The following is a 25,764-nucleotide window of genomic DNA, read 5'->3' on the forward strand; positions in this document are numbered from 1 at the left end:
AATGATTATCAAAACTAGGAAGAAGAATTGGGGGTGAGGATGTCTGAAGAAAGTGGAGAGCTTCAGGTATCTGGAAACCTTAGTACTGGAAAATGGAAGAAATGATAAAGAAATTAATGAGTGAGGAAGAGAAGTAGAGCATTCTGGGAGTTTGTTAGCAGCCTGGTATGAGGCAAGGATGTCCTGCAAAACAATAAATTGTTTATACATCGGGTGTAGTCTGTTCCAATCTCGATGTGTACCTCGGAGATCTGAATAATGAAATTAAGGGACAGAAGCAAAATAAAATAGGATGGGTTCAAATTCTTGAGAGACAGTATTGGATTGACGAAAACGGAAAGGTTAAAGAATGAGGAGTGTCAGGGAAGGAGAAGAAGATACCCAAAACGATATATGAGGTGAAAGGCAAGGAAAAAGTATGAAGAGGAAGAGCAAGAGACTGGCGGTTATAAATAAAGACTGGAACGAGGTGGTGGTGATGGGGGTAAGACAGAAGACGATGAACAAGTTTGTATTCCAAGCAGACCCACATAGCAGCTGGAAACTGTACAAGATAATAAAGATTTTGATAGCAGCTGGACATGAGAATATTGTACTACAATGCATGCTCACAGTGAGAGTATTCACTGAGAGTTAATCGGTTCGAATTTTCATGGATGGAATTTTCATGGAAAATGTTGGTTGACTACGGCTGCAAACACGAAAATCTCAGTCCGGAGGAAGGTAACGGGGTGAAAATTTAATAAGGAACGGAAATGCGAATTTTGAACGGAGGTATATGGAACTCACGCTACACTATGCGACTAGCCAATACATCAAACAATTCGTATGGAAGAGAGCAATCTGCCTTCAATGAGATTTACACATGCCATCGAACTGTTAAACAAAATCACTAAGATTAAGATGTTGGCCCTAAGTATATCTGATCTTTATCTTCAGTCTTGCAAACAATCGCTTGTATCAAAACTATTAATCTAAGTACATAGCAAATTAACCTAAAATTTAACGCATCTGACTTTCTAATAAAACTACTTGAAAACTCACAACACAGCATTTTACTTAAATCTTGTACTGGTATTGAGATCTGGACTGATATTGACATTACTTTCACAACTATACTCTTCCAATCACTGTACCTCATAGTGGACATAAATTTTGATGATAATTAAATATGTTGGCCTACCTGTGCAGACGGAACTCTCGTCTGCTCTCAGACTGAAATTAGGAATATTGATCTGACTGTCCAAAACCTAATTTCTTTTACCGTCCTTGCAATGTCTAATGCAAAACGCAATTTTCACAAAAATGCTTCTCAGTAAACAACTCCTGATGTGCAATGCAACTATGCAAACACAGTCATGAAAGTAAATGATAATAGGCAACTAATAATAACGACTGATAAATGAGATCAAGACTCCATGTTAAACAATGCTTCATTAAACCATGACAATAATACATCTTTCCATAAAGTTGTCACACCTAAACACCTAAGCGAAATGTTTCTTAATAACCTTCTTGTGAATAATTGCTTTCCTTGACACTTATTTCAACTATCACACAAATCCATGTGCTTCACTATAAAACTTCTATAGCAAACTTTAACCATACACAATGTTTTAACAATAAGAAACTAAACAGCTAAAACTATAAAAAGACTGGATTCCCTTAAAAACAGCCTTTTATCATTCTTGCGTTCATATCATCTAATTTCCTCAAAATTTTTCCTCAAAACATATTATTACAAAATTCCTTTTAAATAAAGCTGCCTCCACTAAGCAGCAGGTTAGCTTCCATCGATTTCAAACGAAATACACATTGCCAGACTGTCCTACACACACTACTGCTACTCGCTTCAAAGGCAGTAACCTTTCCGACCACCATCTATGGTGTCAAGAACAGACTTACAACGCATACGGTTTTATCAATACTACGTAGGTTGAGTACATTTAACAAATTTACAACTTCCTTCACATTTATGGTCAAAACTTCTTGAAAACCCTAATGACAAATAAGACGGCTACCTTTTACATGTAAGATTACATCGTACATACATGATCAACTATTATTACTTAACTTATTGGAATCAAATTACAGCAACCGTTGCACTTTTATTTTCAATCGCTTCATTTTCAGATGGTTATATGAACAATATTGTTACTTGAACAATACTGAAAAACAACAAACAAATGTACTTCGTACGAAAAAGAAAGTAACTACAACTTAGATCGTCATAATAATATAAATAATGTATAACAAGCCATCCTCATTTTAAGTCAGTAAGATACAGAGAGTGGACAGAAACAGCTTTTAGGGTGTTGCAGGAGAGGTTGTAGTGAGAAATAATTGTTAAGAAAAAATTCCATGCGTTGCATGGTATTTGGCAGTGAAGTTAGCTTCTCAGGTTGTCTCGCGCCAAAATGAGGTAATGTTCAGATATCTGTGGTCCGTGAGGTACTACTTGTTGAAATAGTCATTACGTTGAATTGTGCCTTTTTTCCAGAAGTGATAAATTTTAGTTAGGAAACCAAATGGAGGATTCATTTGCCAACACCGTCACTGACAGACTGCTTGAATTTGCGCGAACAATGGCCTGATTGTCTAAATTCAATGCTAATTAAATCGGAAATGGCGGAATGTATAAAAATTTTTTCTTAACGTATCTTTCTCAGCGTAGCCCACATTGCAACGTCTTTACAGGCTCTTTCTGACAAGCCTGTATAACACGAACTTACGAGTAAATCGTAAAAGGTTTACGTAGACATATAAGAGAAAACACTGTAAAAAGAAATAATGTGGAAAAAAGGGGAAACAACAGGTGACACCAAGGAAACCTGAGACGAACGAAGTACCGAGCTTGGAAAGCCAGCAATAGCAAACAAATGGATTCAACAACTGCATCTCTGTATGCAAACATGTTTACACGACATGAAGCCTAAAGTGCTGAGCGTGGCGTGTTGTTTACTGTAAATGAGGCACTAATACTGTGTAACGATTAGCTGTACCGCTAGGTATGTTGAATACATACTCAGAAACGCCGAGAAAAAGAATGTTTTTTACGTTTTTCTGTTCGTTGAGAATGTTATTATGGAGCACCTGGTTACTGTCTTACATAGCATGGAGAAGAGTAGACCTACTTGCAACGATGTCATTGTTAATAACATTGTGAGCTTCTGTGATAGGGTGGATATCAAAGGTGGATTTATCTTCTGCATTTGTTGCTCACTTTGGAGCTTTTTATATCCGCAGACAGGTAGAAACCTCAAAAGCAGAAACATTGAAAACACGGAAACCGAAGGAGAAACCGCAGAACATAAATCCATCTATGCTACCCACCTAATCACGAACGGATAGTTACTCATGTCAACAATAATCTTATGATTTTGTATGAAATGCGGAAGGGCACTCTTGTGTTAAAGATGGCGGTGCCTCCCAGACAGGTCACTGCTGTGCTAATACCCGTCAGTCACCTCCTCTTTCATTTTGTTTTGGTGATTAACACACAACTTCATTTTCCTTTGATGAATCTAAATTTTGCCTGATTGACATTAATCTGATGGACTATTACGGTTAGGCTTAATCACTGATTGATCTCACAGTAGTTGCATGTCTTGAGTAGCAGTAGTAGAATTAAACTCGGCTACAGAGGCAGATTTTTGGACGCTGGAGGTGACCATTGTACGAGGGCTATCCACAAAGTACATTACGTTTTGGAATTAAAAATAAATAAAGTATTGGAATTTTTAAAATTATATGCAGATGAAAGGCACACTTAAATACTACTTTTCTACATAGTTGCCATTTAAATCAAGGCATTGGACGAGCTTGGAAATCCCTTCGTCGTAAAATTCGGCCGCCTGCGCCTTCAACCACGTGGTTACCTCGTCTTGAAGCTGTGCGTCAACATCAAAACGCTACATAGCCAACCACCTCTTCATTGCTGGGAATAAGTGGAAGTCGCTCGGTGCCAGGTCGGGACTGTACGGCGGATGAGGAAACAACTCCCACTTAAAAGATTCGAGAACTTCACTAGTGGCATTTGCCGTGTGAGCCCGGGCGTTGTCGTGAATCAGCAAGATCTTTGAGCCCAACTTTCCCCTGCGCTTGTTTTGTATTGCTCTTCTGAGGTTGTGCAGAGTTTGGCAACACCTTTGAGAGTTTACTGTAGTGCCTCTTTCCAGGCAATCCATAAAAATCGCACCTTTTCTGTCCCAAAAGACAGTCATTACGTGATTGAAGGCGCAGGCGGCCGAATTTTACGACGAAGGAATTTCCAAGCTCGTCCATCGCTACGATAAGTGCCTTAATTTAAATAGCAACTATGTAGAAAAGTAGTATTTAAGTGTGCCTTTCATCTGCATATAATTTTAAAAAATTCCAATACATTATTTTTAATTCCGAAACGTAATGTACTTTGTGGATAGCCCTCGTATTAGGGGCGGCTTTAGAACTTTCCCCCCATCAGCAAACGAATTCGAGGATTTCTCTCTAGTCACCTAATCGGGTCTTGGACATGGCATGGTATGGCAGTGGTTTATGGGCTGCCATTCTGGCGCTCAGCCTTGTTCCGCTGTCGGCCAAGCAAGAGGGTCAGAGCGCCATGGCTGAATGCAAAACGACACTTCTTTAGACACTGGCGGCGCAGGGCATTCTGACGTCGGCCTAACTGCCTTGTTAGCGAGTGAACATGGTATGGGAGGCTGGTCTCCTTATCCCGTGTGTGGTTCCAGGTAAAGCGGCGTGTTTATTACAATAACAGCATATCCTGGGAGACAGGAAGACAAATCTCTCCAGATGTTGCGTTTCTTAGATGCTGCTGCGCCCTGCCAAAACGACGCCCGCTAAATCGTTTTATGGTCGAGACGGAGCTTATTTTCACTGGGAAGCTTCCCTCATCACGTGAAATGCACCGGGGGTTAGGTTGCAGGACATCCAGGCATTTTGTGCTGTTTTTTCGGAGAACAGAATGTGTACTGCACTGCAGTGATTGGTTGAGGAAGATCGGTTCTCCTTGCTATAAAACATGATTGGCACAGTGACCACTGCTGGGCGATGATCGTTTTGGACATCGGGGGGATCAGCTGTTTTTCGGGAGGTTTTGAGCAAAATGGAGAGGTAGGAGCTTGCTTCTCGACGGCCGCGGAATTCAGTCGCTAGAGCTCTTCCATTTCTATGGAAAGAGCAGTTAGTTGTAAACACGTACAGACGCCTGGGCGAAACTTTATACTTTCGCAGACGTGACACAACCATCGGCAGACGTGGGGTCAACTCCCACAGTACAACACTACGGCAGTGGCCACACGCAGACGACAGCGTCTTTCACTGGCTAAATCGGTAACGTTGCAAAGCTTCGGCAAATTCAGGAGCCTGTCAATCGTTTTCGCGACCATGTTTTTTCATAGCAGCCTTGTAATCGCAGTAGTCACTTCCAGTGTGCACTGTATGCTTAATTATATTTTGACGCAAGAAACCAGTCAGTGAAACAACACAGCAGAGTGTGCTTGCCTAGATTGGCATCCTTCCACAAACAGCAGCCACTCTCATTCACAGGAAAACTGCAGTTAGGTTCACCAAGTCTCTTGCCAACCAACCTGGGTTCGTGTTAATGAAATGTTAGACTGTTGTAGTTTCTGTTTATATGTTTGTTCTCACTTGAACTTGATACTAGTTAATATATCTCTTTGTGATACCGTAGGTCCTTTTTATTAATTTTTCAACGCCACCAATTCTGATTCGCTACGATGTCATTTATTTTGTTTTGGGATTGAAGGAATTAAATTAATTTTATATCAAGTTAGCCAAGTCATGGATGATCCACACTGGGGCCATTAGCCAGATTTCCTTGCGCTATTGGCGCTGTTGATAAACGTGGCACCTCTCGGGTGTGGTGATCATGACTTTTTAGTCGTTTGGCAAACGGAGAACTGCCACCACTGCAGGCTAGCTTGCATATTAACTCCTAGAAACAGATACAAATTTATATCGAACCGCACCTCAATAAGAATAAAATTCTTATTAAGCAGCAATACTTAGAAAAGTTTCTTTTTCTGAACGCTTTTCAGGATATATTCGATCGTTGCAACGAAAATAAATGTAACGCCGTTACTAATTGTTACACAGTACATGTGCCTCACTTACTGCCAACAGCGGGCCACGTTCAGTAGCTCAGGTTTCGTGTCATGCAAACATTTTGTTTGCGTACATACAAGTGTTTGCTGAATCCACCTCTGTGTCATTGCTGACGTTCCAAGCTTCACACTTCTTTCGTCTTAGGATCTGTAAGCATCGACTATTGGCTTTATGTTTTTCCATGTTAATCTTTTTTATGATGTTTTCTCTTTCATGTCTATGTAAATCTTTTAAACGCCATGTACTTCAGAATTTTATTTTATTTTTAAAGCGTATTTATGCTCATAGTATCACGAATTAGTACTATGTGCTTCTCCCTGTCCATCGCCGACCAGTGTGGCAGAGCGGTTCTAGGCGCTTCAATCTGGAACCGCGCGACTGCTACGGTCGCAGGTTCGAATCCTGCCTCGGGTATGGATGTGTGTGATGTCCTCAGGTTAGTTAGGTTTAAGTAGTTCTAAGTTCTAGGGGATTGACGACCTAAGATGTTATGTCCCATACTGCTCAGAGCAATTTGAAAAACCCTGTCCATCTGCCCTGCCATCTATTGATTCTCTCTGCAACCCGTCCTCTCCTATTGAAGCGCAGCCTCTGTACACGTCTCACCAGCCTGTCTGTGAACTCCAAGGACGCTAGACTAGTAAATTCATGTTATATATGTTACTTTTAAATTGTGGACAAGCTGCAATACAACATTATTTATTTTACCGTGATGTTCAAACTGGTTCAAATGGCCCTACGCACTATGGGACTTAACATCTGAGGTCATCAGTCTCCTAGATTTGGAATTACCTAAACCTAACTGACCTAAGGACATCACAAACATCCATGCCCGAGGCAGGATTCGGACCTACCGTGATGTTTGCGGACGTGTTGTCATACGTGCCATACAAGGAAAGTGACTTAAATGGTAGTTCTTGTGCTTGTAATTTACATCGAGTATTCAGTTTGCTTAAGTTTTAAAGTTTCCCATTAACCTTCCATCACACTACGTCACTTATTCGTCTTCTCTTGAGTTGGACATTTTGGATCCTCTGATTACCTCGAATGCTCGAACATTATCTGCTTTGTTTCTCACTCTGCATAAATTTTGATGATGTGTACGGCTGACGTATACTGAAACACTTTTTACCGCAAGACAGTCTGCGCAATGATTATGTGTCACACCATGTCTTTAAACTCTGTGGTCAGTAACGGCAATCTGAAACGATGAACGGAATGAGTTAGGTTTCATGAGAGCTTCCAAACGAAGCCCTCTATACTGCTACACCTGAACCTTTGTTCAGTTCATCCCCATAGAAGTGCCTGGACTCTGACTGGAAGCCGTGTGTGTGACAAATCTAATGGAACGTATCTCCATAGCGCATTTTCTCCATAAACTGCGTCGTTTTTAAAACTCAAGCCTTCGAAGACACTCACCCCTTGGAACGTCAGGATCTGCAACGACCAATGTCTATACCCAGTGTTTTTGAATTATCGTTGGTGACGCTAGCTGCGTAGAAATTTGCGCGCAAAAATGCGGTAATTGGATTTGTGACTTAAGTACTATTACAGCTATGATGCTCACAGCAAGAAAAAATGTCATCAAGAAATCTGGGAGAGTATTTGCGTTTATTTCGAAATGATAGTCATTAACAACCTACTAAAATTATGTGCAATGAACGTTTACTTTAAATGCGACAAACGTAGATTAACTGAGGCCTCAACTGAAAGCCATATAGTGTTCAAAATAATTATGAACCAAGTCCAGAATAAAAGGCACCAAATACCCAACGTAGTTTAATAGCGCAATTGAAAGTACGTTGAGAAAACAGACCGCAGCACTTCCGCTACAAAAAGACCAAAGAAACTGATAACGTTTTAGGTGAACTAGTAGGTTACATTCACAAGATGTACAACGCTTGAAGACTACAGTAATTTCCAGTCAATTGTACCTATTTTAAAAGGTAGTGACAGTGATTTTGTTTTTCCCGTAGGCCGTAGTGGCCGAGCGGTTCTAGATGCTACAGTCTCGGGGAACTGATGACCTCAGAAGTTAAGTCCCATAGTGCTCAGAGCCATTTTTTTTGTTTTGTTTTTCCTGATTAAGTGATAAGGCTGTTTTAGTGTTATTATATACGCAAATACGAAATAGGAGATTCACATTTACATTTTACACGAATAGTCGATGTTCCTTAGAATCACATCGTTTTGAACTAATAACTTATCAGCTTGAAAACACTTTCATTTATAAAGAAATAAGAAGTATTGGAAAAAGGGTAGAGTCGGCACAAACGATTTTGAAACTTCAAAAGTTGTTCACTTGTCTAATATACTTTAAGTACACGGAAATATCAAATCAGTTCTAGCCTTAGCTAGTTATAGAACAGAAATTATTCATGTTTTGGATTCCGTTGCCTCATACTAGCGTGTACGTATTGCACACTAGAAACCACGAGGTTCTTCATCATTAATCCATCAAAGTAAAGGCCTCAGACTTGTACACATAATGATAAACATCGTAATGTAACACACTTGAACGGAAAAATAAGCTTGAATAAAATATTCAGAATTTAGAAAGATAAAAAATTATTATACCTAACACATTTTTTTCAGAAAGATCCCTAACTAAATATTCAAGAAAATATTTAGTAACTCTTAAAACACCAGAACTGACCAAATTTTCATAATGCAAATTCCACTAATTTATCAAAAAATTGAAAAATTAAATCCTGAACACAGGTTCAGAATGTTAAAGTACCGCCAAAATAACACAGATTTATTAAAATCTTAAAAAGTTGGGCTGTTAATGAACCTGAAGTCAGAAAATGACGATCCACTAAAAATCTGTCATTTATCTGTTAGACAGGGTGTTTCAGCTACTATAGTTTCACGTACACAGTTTCGCTTACTGTAAAGAAGCAAAGCATTTTTTCCTTGATCTCTCAGTCAAATATCAACCAATTTAAGTCGATCTGTTAAATGTTCTCAGAAAATCCTTTTACTTAGTAATAAATATTTTTTTCTGTATAACTGGATGTTGAAATAGACGATAAGTTATGTAGAAAATGTAAATGTTTAATTTAATCCATCTTAAATATCGACACTGGAAACTCTACACCTATGTAAATCATTATTTAGATAACGAAGCTACTGCATGAATTCCTTTTTTCTATGCATTGCATTGTGTGTTTCTAGAACTTATCCCTATTTTCCAGTTCTATCGGTATTTATAAACATGCAGACATCAAACTATGAAATTATTTACTTGCTGCACTGCCCGAATATACGAATATATTACCGACACACAGAACTGCACAGAAATACTGCTAACTTCTGACTTTAGCACATTACCTAGAACAAATTATAATTTCAAATTGTTAAAGAAACGTCTTTTCCAGAAACAATTCCGGTTTGGGAAATTTTTGTTACACACGAGTCGTAATATACACACATGATTTCTTGCAAATAGTAGGTGCTACAAACATCTTAAAGTAGTCAAGGGTGGAAACTCTTTGGAAGTTATTGGAATACATCACTATTGTGTGAGTAGAATGTGTTGTACTAGACTCAAACCTCGAGTCTTGCGTTTCGTGAGCAACGCTCTTTCTGTCTTCCACTGTCTGAGTGCCCTGGATATCCTGTTTTACACTTGTGTGCGAATAAAAGTGGTAAGGCTGTCACCTCCAACAGAGAAAGTAATGCCTGTTCCTGCTGTTGCAGTTCTCGTGGCGGCTGGTTCGGGCGCTCCTCAGTTTCCGCAACCACCACCCGTCATCTTCAAGGCCGACCACCCCTTCTTGTTCTTCATTATGGATGACGTCACCCCTACGATTTTTTTCGCAGGACGAGTTGCGACACCTTCCGCATAATTAGTGAGGTGTCAGAATACATAAGTTTAATTTCTTATGATCCTGGAACCTGTAGAAACAATTGGTGAAATTGCTATTTTTCATAGTGTTGAAATCTGGCTGACAAAAAAATTTTAATAAAAAGTCTTTTCATACCCGAAGAATGTACAATATTTCAATTTAAACTGAGAACAGTTGTCAACACAAGGAAAACTTTTGTTTCCTGACTTACATCCCCTAAATAGCGGTAATTCCTGAATTCCGGAAAAAGTGTTTCTGTCCAAAGGATGATGATAAAATTCCCAATGGGAGTCAGATTTTGAAATGTTTATTTACTGCTCTCTTTGTAATGATAATACACGTTATAACGTTTTCTAATATGCTGTAAACACAAACATAATTACAGGCTTCTAATCATGAGTGGGTTCCCCCATTCATTGGTCGTCGTTAGAAACTTTGGGTAGGACATCTTGGGCTGGGTGTCACAATATGCGTCACCATATGTTCTCATGAAAGAAATGAGAAGTAACAAAAGAATTATGTACGCATGTAAATCACTGTTGTTAATGGACCTAATGTCGTTCTTTCGATTCAGAAACTTGATGCAGACTCGAAGCGTTATAGTTGCTCCATGCAGTTAGCACAGTATCGAATTTGACGTTTTTTGCGTAATCGTTTTTATGATGCATCGCCTCCTTAAACAAATGGTTAATGCCGCTGCCTTCGGAGTGAAAGAACGCGGTTCAATTCCAGTTAACTCCTAAGATTTCTTTTCTGAGGTAGGGAGGTCAAGTTCGTCAGTACAGAAGCAGCAGCACCAATTGGATTTATCTGCTGAAAATAACGTCTGTAGGGATTAGCGACATGATAATCACATGGGCCGCGATCTTTATCGCTTCTCCTGAGGTACCAGTTGACCAGTCGGAACAGAACTTTGTGTCCTCCATGTTGGAGTGTTTTTCTGCGGAAACTGCGACTGTTTTGACAATAAAAGTTCAGCCGGCCGCGGTGGTCTCGCGGTTCTAGGCGCGCAGTCCGGAACCGTGCGACTGCTACGGTCGCAGGTTCGAATCCTGCCTCGGGCATGGATGTGTGTGATGTCCTTAGGTTAGTTAGGTTTAAGTAGTTCTAAGTTCTAGGGGACTAATGACCACAGCAGTTGAGTCCCATAGTGCTCAGAGCCATTTGAACCATTTTTGACAATAAAAGTTCAAATAAAACAAATTTATCTCCGGTCAGTGGGGTCAGTCTTTTTTGATCAGTTTTTGGGTCAGTCTTTTTCTTTCTCCCACGACGCGTTTTGAGAGTTTATCCCTGATCTGCAGGTGGAAAAGTATATCTTGTTATCTGTATACCAGCTTAATGCAGCTAGTAGAATTTTTTCTTTTATTTTGCTACAAAAAGTATAACAAGCACTTGTTGTCATATGGCACTAAGATCATTCATTTGAAATGGTGATGGAGTTACTTACAGTCTATTCCAGTACTCTTCAGTTCGTTATAAAGTAAAAACATCATTGACTTGATTTATCACACAGAAACCAGTAATATAAATACACCAAAGGTTGTAGTGATATAAAGATACGGTACTTCGCCTCACAGAGCATTCATAGCTACTTTACACTGTGGATAAGAGATAAATATAGCAATTATATAATTATCATAGCGTGTAGGCTTTCACGGCCGGCATCGTCAGTAGTTAAAACTTCCGGGCTGACAGGCCGTGGTCTAACAGTAGAACTTCTTCTCCCTGACGTTTCGTTGCCAGCTGCGGACAATTATATAATCATTTTTTTCCTTACAACATCTTGTTAAAGCACTGTATAGCAATATGTGTGACAGGAACATAAAATAAAATAGATAAATAAGTACATACACATATACACACACACACACACACACACACACACACACATATATATATATATATATATATATATATATATATATATATATATATATATATATATATATATATAACTTAGTTATGAATATACTGTATCTCTATAGTACTTTGGGATTATCTATTTTTCTTCAACAAATGACTCAGGAAGTAGAAGATAGAAAGAGTTACAATGCATCATCTAGTGCATCATCTCTTAAAGAAGCTCATTGCCACTGTCTCAGTGCTTTTCATTTAGAGCATTCTGCCCATGTTTTCTGTTGGAAATAAAAATTTCCAGCTCTTCATAAATGTTGAGTTTGTGACCTTTTTTCATTTTGTGAAGTAATATTAGATTTTCCTCTATGTTGTCAAAAGAATGTCTTGTGTCCTGAATGTGTGTAGCAATAACTGATTTAATGGGTGTGTTATATCTAAATGCATTAATGTGTTCTCTGAATCTACACTCCTGGAAATTGAAATAAGAACACTGTGAATTCATTGTCCCGGGAAGGGGAAACTTTATTGACACATTCCTGGGGTCAGATACATCACATGATCACACTGACAGAACCACAGGCACATAGACACAGGCAACAGAGCATGCACAATGTCGGCACTAGTACAGTGTATATACAACTTTCGCAGCAATGCAGGCTGCTATTCTCCCATGGAGACGATCGTAGAGATGCTGGATGTAGTCCTGTGGAACGGCTTGCCATGCCATTTCCACCTGGCGCCTCAGTTGGACCAGCGTTCGTGCTGGACGTGCAGACCGCGTGAGACGACGCTTCATCCAGTCCCAAACATGGTCAATGGGGAACAGATCAGGAGATCTTGCTGGCCAGGGTAGTTGACTTACACCTTCTAGAGCACGTTGGGTGGCACGGGATACATGCGGACGTGCATTGTCCTGTTGGAACAGCAAGTTCCCTTGTCAGTCTAGGAATGGTAGAACGATGGGTTCGATAACGGTTTGGATGTACCGTGCACTATTCAGTGTCCTCTCGACGATCACAAGAGGTATACGGCCAGTGTAGGAGGTCGCTCCCCACACCGTGATGCCGGGTGTTGGCCCTGTGTGCTTCGGTCGTATGCAGTCCCGATTGTGGTGCTCACCTGCACGGCGCCAAACACGCATACGACCATCATTGGCACCAAGGCAGAAGCGACTCTCATCGCTGAAGACGACACGTCTCCATTCGTCCCTCCATTCACGCCTGTCGTGACACCACTGGAGGCGGGCTGCACGATGTTGGGGCGTGAGCGGAAGACGGCCTAACGGTGTGCGGGACCGTAGCCCAGCTTCATGGAGACGGTTGCGAATGGTCCTCGCCGATACCCCAGGGGCAACAGTGTCCCTAATTTGATGGGAAGTGGCGGTGCGGTCCCCTACGGCACTGCGTAGGATCCTACGGTCTTGGCGTGCATCCGTGCGTCGCTGCGGTCCGGTCCCATGTCGACGGGCACGTGCACCTTCCGCCGACCACTGCCGACAACATCGATGTACTGTGGAGACCTCACGCCCCACGTGTTGAGCAATTCGGCGGTACGTCCACCCGGCCTCCCGCATGCCCACTATACGCCCTCGCTCAAAGTCCGTCAACTGCGCATACGGTTCACGTCCACGCTGTCGCGGCATGCTACCAGTGTTAAAGACTGCGATGGAGCTCCGTATGCCACGGCAAACTGGCTGACACTGACGGCGGCGGTGCACAAATGGTGCGCAGCTAGCGCCATTCGACGGCCAACACCGCGGTTCCTGGTGTGTCCGCTGTGCCGTGCGTGTGATCATTGCTTGTACAGCCCTCTCGCAGTGTCCGGAGCAAGTATGGTGGGTCTGACACACCGGTGTCAATGTGTTCTTTTTTCCATTTCCAGGAGTGTAGTTTGAAAGCTCCGTCTGGTCTGACCTACGTAGTGTACAGGGCGTTGACTGCATTTTGTCTTGTATCCACCTAACTTGGAGAAATTATCGTTATCGGTTATCGTATTGTGTGGCAATTTACTAGCTAATTTTTTGTTTGTGGAGAAAGCAACTCTTACATTATATGGTCTCAACACATTAGCAGGTTTTTGTAAAGCGATACCAAAGTAGGGAAAGCATGCTGCTCTGGTGTTATGTTTCTCTCTATTTCCTTATTAACTTTCGTAGATATTTTCTCAATGAGTGTAGATTTGCAGCTGCTATTTGTTTAATGGCTTCAGTTTCATATTGGAGCCTGTCTTTGCTTAATGACATTGTGTCTGCTCTGTGCAACATGGATCTATAGACTGCTAATTTGGGTGTGTGTGGGTGGCATGGACTAATCTAAAGTGGCAAAAATGTCAAACCTTAGGTTAAGCCTCATTTAGAAATGTTCCTAATGTAGTATGTTTTCGAAAACACAGGGAGCATAAAAATATTTTCCAAAGTACGTGCTACAGATATTTTGTTTTCTTAACTTGAAAAACGGAGATATTTGTGAATGAGAAACAAAATGCAAAATGGTATTCCATATTTGTACCACTTCGTCTCTCTCTCTCTCTCTCTCTCTCTCTCTCTCTCTCTCTCTCTCTTCTCTCTCTCTCTCTCTCTCTCTCTCTCTCTCTCTCTCTCTCTCTCTTAATTTATCTATTTTACTTTATGTCACTGCCATATACTTTGCAGTGCAATAGTTTTAATAAGAAGTTGTAAAGAAAGAAATAACTTTATAAATGCTATCTTATACGCATCTCTGAGCCACAGTGTAAATTAGCTATAAATGAACTCCAAGACAAAGTACCATGTTTTAAATTGCTAGAAACTTTGGTGTGTTTATATTAGTGGTTCGTGTTTCTGCATGAAAAATAAAGTCAAAAATGTTCATTTATAACGAACTGCAGGGTTCTGTAAAGTGAAGCAGATTGTAAGTAATTCTATCACCATTTCAGATGTATGTATACGGATTGAAGTCCTCTCTCACTTTAATTAGAGTCAGTGGACGCCGTTATCAGGAGAAAGAAAACTGGCGTTCTACGGATCGGAGCGTGGAATGTCAGATCCCTTAATCGGGCAGGTAGGTTAGAAAATTTAAAAAGGGAAATGGATAGGTTGAAGTTAGATATAGTGGGAATTAGTGAAGTCCGGTGGCAGGAGGAACAAGCTTTTGGTCAGGTGAATACAGTGTTATAAATACAAAATTAAATAGGGGTCATGCAGGAGTAGGTTTGATAATGAATAAAAAAATAGGAGTGCGGGTAAACTACTACAAACAGCATTCTGAACGCATTATTGTGGCCAAGATAGAAACGAAGCCCATACCTACTACAGTAGTAAAAGTTTATATACCAACTAGCTCTGCAGATGACGAAGAAATTGATGAAATATATGATGAGATAAAAGGTAGTGAAGGGAGACGAAAATTTAATAGTCATGGGTGACTGGAATTCGGTAGTAGGAAAAGGGAGAGAAGGAAACATAGTGGCCGAATATGGATTGGGGGAAAGAAATGAAAGAGGAAGCCGTCTGGTAGAATTATGCACAGAGCATAACTTAATCATAGCTAAAACTTGGTTCAAGAATCATAAAAGAAGGTTGTATACATGGAAGAATCCTTGAGATACTAGAAGGTATCAGATAGATTATATAATGGTAAGATACAGATTTAGGAACCAGGTTTTAAATTGTAAGACATTTCCAGGGGCAGATGTGAACTCTGACTACAATCTAATGGTTATGAACTATAGATTAAAACTGAAGAAACTGCAAAAAAGGTGGGAATTTAAGGAGATGGGACCTGGATGAACTGAAAGAACCAGGGGTTGTACAAAGTTTCAGGGAGAGCATAAGGGAACAATTGACAGGAATGGGGGAAAGAAATACAGTAGAAGAAGAATGGGTGTGTCCTTGGGTAACAGTAGAAATATTGAATTTAATTGATGAAAGGAGAAAATATAAAAACGCAGTAAATGAAGCAGACAAAAGGGAATACAAACGTCTCAAAAATGAGATCGACAGGAAGTGCAAAATAGCTAAGCATGAATGGCTAGAGGAAAAATGTAAGGATGTAGAGGCTTATCTCACTAGGGGTAAGATAGATACTGCCTACAGGAAAATTAGAGACCTTTGGAGAAAAGAGAGCCCCTTGTATGAATATCAAGAGCTCAGATGGAAACCCACTTTTAAACAAAGAATCGAAAGCAGAAAGGTGGAAGGAGTATATAGAGGATCTATACAAGGGCGTTGTACTTGAGGACAATATTATGGAATCGGAAGAGGATGTAGATGAAATGCGAGATACGATACTGCGTGAAGAGTTTGACAGAGCACTGAAAGACCTAAGTCGAAACAAGGCCTCAGGAGTAGACAACATTCCATTGGAAGTACTGATGGCCTTGGGAGAGCCAGTTCTGACAAAACTCTACCATCTGGTGAGCAATTTGTATGAGACAGACGATATACCTTCAGACTTCAAGAAGAATATAATAATTCCAATCCCAAAGAAAGCAGGTGTTGGCAGATGTGAAAATCACCCAACTATCAGTTTAATAAATCACAGCTGCATAATACTAACGCGAATTCTCTACAGACGAATGGAAAAACTGGTAGAAGCCGATGGCAAGGAAAGCGTTTCTGAAGAAGAGAAGTTTGTTAATATCGAGTATAGATTTAAGTGTCAGGAAGTCGTTTCTGAAAGTATTTATATGGAGTGTAGCCATGTATGGAAGTGAAACATGGACGATAAATAGTTTGGACAAGAAGAGAATAGAAGCTTTCGAAATGTGGTGCTCCAGAAGAATGCTGAAGATTAGATGGGTAGATCACATAACTAATGAGGAGATATTGAATAGAATTGGGGAGAAGAGGAGTTTGTGGCACAACTTGACAAGAAGAAGTCACCGGTTAGTAGGACATGTTCTGAGGCAACAAGGGATCACAAATTTAGCATTGGAGGGCAACGTGGAGGGTAAAAATAGTAGAGGGAGACCAAGACATGAATACACTAAGCAGATTCAGAAGGATGTAGGTTGTAGTAGGTACTGGGAGATGAAGAAGCTTGCACAGGATAGAGTAGCATGGAGAGGTGCATCAAACCAGTCTCTGGACTGAAGACCACCACAACAACATGTAACTTCCACTCAGCAACATAGTGCTCACTGACGTGATTCGCCAATTACAACTGTGGTTGGTCATGTGACCCATGCGCCTTCATTCATTAAAAGAAAGAATACCATCTTGTCAGATCATTTCGCGGTACTTGCCTATTTTTTACATATAGTTTTGCTTTTTGTACTGTCTAACAATAAAATATGCATAATCAGAACTTGGTTAATATCCGCTCAAGGATATTCCTTTAGTCGTGTTGCTGTTGTCTAATATCGACACCACTAAACTGATTCTCACGCGATATTCATTAGAAAAAAAATACTTGTTTATAAGTGTAGTTTGTACTGCCCCACCGCTTGCACCTTTAGGTTCAAATGGTTCAAATGGCTGTGAGCACTATGGGACACAACTTCTGTGGTCATTAGTCCCCAAGGTTCGAATCCTGCCTCGGGCATGGATGTGTATGATGTCCTTAGGTTGGTTAGTTTTAAGTAGTTCTAAGTTCTAGGGGACTAATTACCTCAGATGTTAAGCCTCATAGAGCTCAGAGCCATTTCAACCAATATCCTATTCACTGACAGATTATCACAAGAACATGAAACAGTTACAAATGACTAATGCGAGGGGAGATTCAAGACAGGGAACCGATAGGTAGGCTACTACATTATTAGCACACTGATTTGTTTCCGCGATGTGACAACAGTGATTGCCAAAATTTGAGTTCGTAAAACGATGCATGGCAGAAGGAAGTCATACTCCTACTCATTAACGCTCTAACGTTTAGTGAATACATTGCGACCTGAACACGCCTAAGCCGATTGCAGATATTAACACACGGTTTAACAGCGTCGTTGTTCTGTCCTCCACTGCTCCTGTCGACGTCCACTGCGGACGATGCCGGTTAATCCCGAAAAGCTACCTGACGCAAACTTTACTTCATGCTCCAGTTGGAGCAGCAAAGTGAAACGAGTACTTCTGACACTGAATTCTGGGAGCAGAATTCCCGTTGATTCCTTTACTAGCAGCGGCTGAAGAGCCGCCTTAGTTCCTCTTGTCTTCCCTCGTAGCAGTCGGCCCTTCTTCGAGAGCCAATCCTAGCCTCTTACAAGCAGTCACCCAACCACAAGACTCAGTTCTCTTCTAGCATCCTCCTGCTTCTCAATAATTTTCCAAAACTGCCAGATCAAACCAGGCTGACCAATGAAATTCCCACGTTTTCGCGCACGGAGGCCTACAGCTAAGGGAAGGAATGTGTTTTAGCTGTGCTTCAAATTAATGCGTTAGCATGTTTCCTACGATTCACCAAAGATTCGTATCTGCTTTATATGCACGAGTTGCCAGCTACAAGCATTTTTGGGCAGAAAAAGTTGAAGTCTCACACTTCTATAATCCTCACAACTTGGCTGTCTTGTTCCGCCGAGAGCATAGAGCCATAAGTACCTGCAGCTTTCGCGGAGCTTGCGTAGCGTCCACCTGTACATTGCTCTTCTATTGGCAGACTGGGGCCGTCTTCTCTGCAGTCTCCGCCCAAGGCTCATTGTTGCCCGCCTTCCGGGACCTTTACTGTACTTTACAACGCCCTCACCGCAGAAAAAACACTTCAGGAACATGTGAGCTGCGGTCATCTCGTGCAGAATTTCAACGACTGCGTTAACTGCTGTCAGTATAGTGTCTGCTCGCGACGGGAGTCCGCTACCCTGTATATACAACAGCCTTAGCCGAACGCAGACCTACCTGTCAACGGCGTCACTTTAACAACCTGCGTTAAGTTAATGGTGCTCGTCGGCCCGCTTTGATCTGTTGTCTGTCTGTGAGACTCCCAGCCCGGCCCAGCGCAGTTCTCAAGAAATAAAACACCTACTAGTACTTCATGTATTCGCAATCACTATCGGATAATCTTTAATAACAATAAAGGAATCCGGTATTTTCAGATCAAATTAATTGGGTCTACATATCACGCAGTGTAATTTGCATCTCAAATATCGATAATGGAAACGTCGAAGGAAGCGTCTGTTTCACCGTCTTTGAAGTTGTATGAGTAGGAATAAAATGGTATTACGTTCATTAATGTTAACACTAATCGTGTCCTGTAAATTGGCTCGTTCCACATCACTTCGATGAAAGAATCGTTAAAATAATGAATGAAAGATGTAACTAACTATTTAACTAACTCTTCATTTGTAGTGAGTAATTATAAATAGTTGCCACAGCTGTTACATCTGAAGAAACGGAGCAAGAACTGAGTCCAATTGGTGCAGCACAACCTTTTAAAGCATTTAATAAGTAAACATACAATTAAATTAAATTTCAAAAAAATGTGAAATTTATGCATTTATTTGAACCATCAGACATATCTTTACCATACATAGTATGTAACTTGAATTAATCTTATGGTAACCTCCTGAAGGCCGGCCGTTGTGGCCGACCGGTTCTAGGCGCTTCAGTCCGGAACAACGCGGCTGCTACGGTCGCAGGTTCCTGCCTCGGACATGGATGTATGTGATGTCCTTAGGTTAGTTAGATATAAGTAGTTCTAAGTATAGGGGACTGATGACCTCAGATGTTAAGTCCCATAGTGCTTAGAGCCATTTGAACCATTTTTCAATCTCCTCAAGACAGCTGGGCGCCACAGCACATCCAACGCAGGAGAACGCCTCAGTTGTATACACGAACGCCACGCAATCAGGCCGGTACAAGCAATAGAAATGATGTCTCAACAGGTTCATCTGGAAAGGCAACTATATAAAAATTTCAGCACATAAACGTTCAATAACTACTCCTTTGCTCATAGTGCGACATTTTTCCCTTTAACACCGAAACCATGAATTTGAAGATAGGCCAGTTAAGAATTATTGTATAACAGTGTAAGGCTGAATTCCGGCTACTATGCCAGATACCGATAAATTATAACCTGAGCTACACTGGCAGTTACAACATTCACCAGATAACAAAATCTTTAGCAGAATTTCCAGAACTAGTTTTCAGCCTCTGGGGATAGATCTCAGTAGCCACTTTCAGCACAATAAAAAACAGTTTGACAGAAGAACCATTAAAAGATCAGCTGAACTCCCTAAGGTTTACTGCAAATGGTACAGGCTTGGTTTTAGCTTATCTACATCCAGGTGCTTACTTGCGCACACATAACAGGCTGGCAACAGGGCCCCAACAAAGTAGCGTAATGCAAGAGCGAACAAAGATTAACGCCGCGGTCTAGAAGCGTCTACAACAAATACTGACGCACTTCGTTAATAAAAACCTGGCGCTGGAAACAAATTATGTGTGGTGGCTATGCATCGATTAGAATACACAGATAGTCCAACAAGGCAAGGCGAAGTACGATAAACAGCAATAATGCTCACCAACAACATCGCACTGTGTGTCCAGCCGCATACCACAACTGTGCAGCATTGGAACCTTAAGGTATTTGTATCAGTATATCCATTGTCCAAACCATCATCGGATTTCAGCCATGTAATGTGCTTCCAACTCACCCCCTCCCTCCATGCCTCCTCCCCCAACGCGCCTCGGTGGAGCTCCTGCAGGGCCAGGCCACGCACCTCGAACACGTGCCAATCCCCCGACACAGAGCTGTGCCAGCTTAAGGCACACACTTATGAAATACCGGAAGTTCCTTCTGCTACATTAATAACCCAGGCGCAGTAGTCCAAGAAATGCTGCAGAAGAACTGCTGCGAACGTGGGAAACTAAGTAAGACAAATTGTCACATTTTTGGCATGGTCTACTCTCTGAAGGATGCTTGTATAACTTTCGTTCACAGTTTATTCTCTCTGTCTGTCAGACATAATTTATTATTGTAATCAATATTGAGCCTGAACACTTAAGGCGAACTTAATGAACGAGAAGAGGAATTAGAAAACTTCAAACCCATACTTGTACTGCCATGTTGTTGTTGTTGTGGTTCTCAGTCTTGAGACTGGTTTAATGCAGCTCTCCATCCTACACTATCCTGTGCAAGCTTCTTCATCTCCCAGCACTTACTGCAACCTACATCCTTCTGAATCTCCTTAGTGTATTATCTCTTGGTCTCCCTCTACGATTTTTACCCTCCACGCTGCCCTCCAATGCTAAATTTATGATCCCTTAATACCTCAGAACATGTCCTACCAACCGGTCCCTCCTTCTTGTCAAGTTGTGCCACAAACTCCTCTTCTCTCCAATTCTAGTCAATACCTCCTCATTAGTTATGTGATCTACCCATCCAATCTTCAGCATTCTTCTGTAGCACCACACTTCGAAAGCATCTATTCTCCTCTTGTCCAAACTATTTATCGTCCATGTTTCACTTCCATACATGGCTACACTCCATACAAATACTTTCAGAAACGACTTCCTGACACTTAAATCTATACTCGATGTTAGCAAATTTCTCTTCTTCAGAAACGCTTTCCTTGTCGTTGCCAGTCTACATTTCATATCCTCTCTACTTCGACCATCATCAGTTATGAAGGGCTTATTTCAATAGCGGTACAAGTCCATTTTTGTTCATTCTGAGATACAGAGTCCTATAGTTAAATGGGCGCTGAAAAACTTTAACTTTACGACTCTGTATCTCAAAATGAACAAAAATGGACTTCTACCACTATTGAAAGAAGCCCTTCATATGTGAGTATAGTCAAATTAACTCAGATAGTTCATATGAAGTTAGATTCTTCGCCCTACATAAAAGACAACGCCACTTTTGGGTAACGTCAAGGATAATTTGATGCTCCCCAAGGCTGGTGTTTACAAGTTTCTCTCCTAGTGCGGTCTTTTATGGACTGATCAGACGACGCATACACTCCACAAAGATTGCACGGAGCACCAAACGTATACCCCACTCTTACAGCTCATTACTCGGCTTTGGCGTAGCAGTGCATCGACAATGACCACTGTAAGCCGAATGACAGAGTCGAAATTCTAGTGTCTGCTTTCTTATTCTGGGACTCGGTGGTGAGTAAACGGTGTAAGTTTGGCGTAGGATTTAATTAACAGAGACAGTGGTTGCACACTGGAAAGATCGTGGAATCAGCCGCTTTGTTTGCTCAATTGTCAAAGACGTCGCTGCAGAACAGGTCCTAGTAATACATCTCGTATATCCTGGGATAAATCGAGCTGCTAACTTCGTATTTATTTCATACAAATTCTTGCCGCCAACTTTCACTTCTGGCTATTCTCTTTTCTGTGACTGCAAGAGCAATAACGACTCTCGTTCCTAAGGTAACAAATTCGAGTCTGTATCTGTAGATTTATAGTATTTGACCGAAATATCTGTCGAAGAAATGGAGTTTACGCAGCTGCACGCCTGAAATATAATGGATGAGTCAATAGGCCGTGAAAATAAACTGATAAGTCGAATCATGGCCACTTGGTGATATTTAAGTTTAACTACAGAAATATGTGTATAGAGGATTAATAATTAGGTTACTTGTGGCTTGTTATTTCTTTCTGCAGCTACGTAAAATCTATACGTAAGTTAATTGGATTAAATCGAGGAGGATATTATTTCAAACCTACACATAATTGGTTACTAACATCAATAGTTGTTATGTAACCTAGCAAACATGATCTGACACAGCATGTTGACAAAGAACACGAACATACATTAGACTAACGAATCCTGCAACGCTTCGCAATTGCTAAATACGTATGATAATTATACATACGTCCTAATCTCCTTCCATCCCCCTCCTCTCTCTCCGTCCATCTCGTCCTTCCCCTCTCTTTGTCCATCTCCTCTTCTTCTCTCTCTTTGTACCGTTCTTCCTCTCCCCCAACCCAAACTCTCTCGATCTCCTCCTCACCCTTTACTATTACTGCAAACGGAAGATCGGTTAGGAAATGAAGTCACTTAAGACGAACAGAAAATCGTTGTGATCATTAAAATAAGTGGTACAGGAGAGTTCTATCCAGCTGCTGGACCTGTGAGGATAGTAGTTTCAATGACAGTATTTGTCATAGCTTTATCCTGTGAATGAGACACTTTAGATTCCATAGTGGTATTCTAATCATAAGTTGATAAGCTATAAATACAACACCCCTCGCCGGCCGGAGTGGTCGTGCGGTTCTAGGCGCTGCAGTCTGGAACCGAGCGACCGCTACGGTCGCAGGTTCGAATCCTGCCTCGGGCATGGATGTGTGTGATGTCCTTAGGTTAGTTAGGTTTAATTAGTTCTAAGTTCTAGGCGACTGATGACCTCAGCAGTTAAGTCGCATAGTGCTCAGAGCCATTTGAACAACACCCCTCTTTCCTCTCACAACCGTCTACTACGATGAAAACAAAGCAGCACACTGTTGCGCATACAAGTTTATATTTAAAATTATAGTTTTCACAGTTATAAAACGTGAGGGCGTCTTTCTGTTAAATTAATTAACCTAGGTGAGTTAGTTCAGCATATACTGCGACAGAACTGCTGTGAAGGTAGAAATCTATGCGATACGTTTTGGCACACTGATAACATGAGTTAGTTCGTGAAGGTTGCTTGTATAAAGGCTTGGACTGGTCGCAGCATTGACGTGTGAGATTTTACAGTCAATTTGGACTAGCAAAAGTTTCATAGTATAATTACAGTGAGGTGACGAAAGCCATGGGATGGCGATATGCATACACATACACGGAGCACTAGTATCGCGCTCGTACAAAATGTATAAAACTGCAGTGCGTTGGTGCAGCTGCCATTTCTACGCAGGTGACTCATGTGAAAAGGTTTCCGACGTGTTTATGGCCCACGACGCGAATTAACAGACTTTGAATGTGGAATAGTAGTCGGATCCAGACGCATGGAACGTTCCAGTTCGGAAATCGTTAGGAAATACAACATACCGAGATCCACAGTGTCAAGAGTGTGCCGAGAATACCAAATTTCAGGCATTGTTTCTCACCACGGATAACGCAGAGACCGACGGCCTTCAAATAACGACCGAGAGCAGCACGTTTGCGTAGAGTTGTCAGTGCCAACAGACAAGCAACACAGACTGAAATAACCGCAGAAATCAATGTGGGACGTACGCTGAACGTATCCGTTACGACAGTGCAGCTAAATCTGGGTTAATGTGTTGTGGCAGCAGACGACCGATGCTTGTGCCATTACCAATAGCACGACATTGCTTCCAGCGCCTTTCCTGGGCTCGTTATCATGTCGGTGGACCATAGACTACTGGAAAACCGTGATCTGGTGAGATGAGACCAAAATTCAGTTAGTAAGAGCTGATGGTAGAGTTCGCGTATGGCTCAGAGCCCGCGAAAACATGCTCCCATGTTGGCAACATGGCACTGTGCAAGCTAGTGGTGGCTCCTTAATGGTGTGGTCTGTGTTTACATGTAATATACTGTGACCTCTGGTAAAACTGAACCTGTCATTGACTGGAAATGGTAATTTTTGGCTACTTGAAGATCATTTTCAGGCATTCGTGGAGATCGTGTTCCCAAACAACGATGTCACGTTACTCGATCACAGTACTTGTTCATCATTGGTTTGAAGAATATTCTGGACCATTCGAGCGAATGATTTGGCCACACAGACCGCCCGACATCAGTCCCATCGAATGTTAATGGAACATAATGGAGAGGTCAGTTCATGCACAACATCCTGCGCTGGCAACACATTCGCATTTATGGACGGCTTTAGAGGGCTTATGGCTCAGTATTTCTGCAGAGCACTTCCAACGACTTATTGAATCCTTGCCACGTCGAGATGCTGCACTGTGCCGGATGAATGGATGTCTGACACGATGTCACGAGATATCACATGACTTTTGTCACCTCAGTGTGTTTCCTAAGACTGTTATATCATGTCTGCTCCTCCTGTTGCAGTTCTCATAACAGAGGGTGCGAGCTTCCCTCTGTTTCCACCTCCACCGCCCGTCATCTTCAAGGCTGACCACCCCTTCATCTTCTTCATTGTGGATGAGGTCACAGGGACGATCCTCTTCGCTGGACGTTTTGTGAAATCTTCTGCGTAATTATTGAATGTTTGCAACATGTGAGTTGTCTATTCAACCTTCTGGACAATTATTGAATGTTTAAAGTATGTGTGTCGTGTATTCCAGTGATCCGAAAATACTTTTGTAACCACAGTTTTGATGAAATTGCTATTATTCATTCTGAAGACCTTAAAGATTAAATGAAAGACATTTCATATCCAAAATTTTTAAGTGTTTCTCTTTTAATTGAGGAAGATCTACATGGTGCGACAATAAAAACGCTTTTCTTTCTCAACTTATATCTTTTGAAAGTTAAAATATCTTAATCCTGTAAGATGCTTTTCTATACAGACGAACAATGATGTTGAAACGTCTAGTAAGTATCTGCGTTTGAATATCTTTCCTGCTGGTCCTGAACAATACACTTTATACAATTCTTTTTCTGTTTCATGTAGACACGAAGAAAGTAGCAGGCTTTAAGCCTTGTGTTACGCGAGCGACAGCGCGCGACAGCTTCAGGCAACAAAACACAACCGCAGGTGTAGTTACGGAAGTACTCCTATTGAGAGTATACAACGACAAAGCTGAAGTAGACATATATGTTGATTTACCAAAGTCTTTATTAGCTAGTTCGGCCATATGGTAGGTGCGAAATTCAATAATGTCTCTGTCAACAAAACTTTCAAGTCCTGGAACATTTGGTACTCCGGTACCTCCACGTACAATGGCTACAGTAAACCATCCGTTCCCATGACCAAATGAATCATTAATATCTAAACTAAAATTAAGACGACAACCACAGAAAACAGAAGGTCCGTCCAACAAGGCTTGAGCAGAAACAGACTTGACTGGTATACGATTCTTCTTGTCTCCAGGTGTTGTAGCAAATTCGATGTTCTCGATGGTTTTGTAGACTGCCTGTTTAGAACGGCGACGGTA

The 25,764-nt window shown here is 41.3% G+C and overlaps 1 protein-coding gene across 9 annotated transcripts in view; it reads left to right on the forward strand.

Moving 5' to 3' along the window:
* LOC126335463 (serpin B8-like) overlaps nucleotides 1-25,764 on the forward strand; it is a 119,630-nt gene that overhangs the window by 80,067 nt on the left and 13,799 nt on the right. For 2 of the 9 annotated variants that reach the window (XM_049998766.1, XM_049998765.1), the window contains exon 8: nucleotides 24,716-25,124. The exons of 2 other annotated variants lie outside the window; for them this stretch is intronic. In XM_049998766.1, the coding sequence (XP_049854723.1) occupies nucleotides 24,716-24,864 (149 nt within the window). In that variant the 3' untranslated portion in view covers nucleotides 24,865-25,124. Of the gene's footprint in view, nucleotides 1-9,828; nucleotides 10,113-24,715; nucleotides 25,125-25,764 lie in introns of those variants that run through there. 5 more of the 9 variants (XM_049998772.1, XM_049998770.1, XM_049998769.1 and 2 more) reach the window with 5 other exon arrangements.

The sequence above is a fragment of the Schistocerca gregaria genome, chromosome 2 (genome assembly GCF_023897955.1).
Source record: "Schistocerca gregaria isolate iqSchGreg1 chromosome 2, iqSchGreg1.2, whole genome shotgun sequence".
Taxonomy (NCBI): Eukaryota; Metazoa; Arthropoda; class Insecta; order Orthoptera; family Acrididae; genus Schistocerca; species Schistocerca gregaria.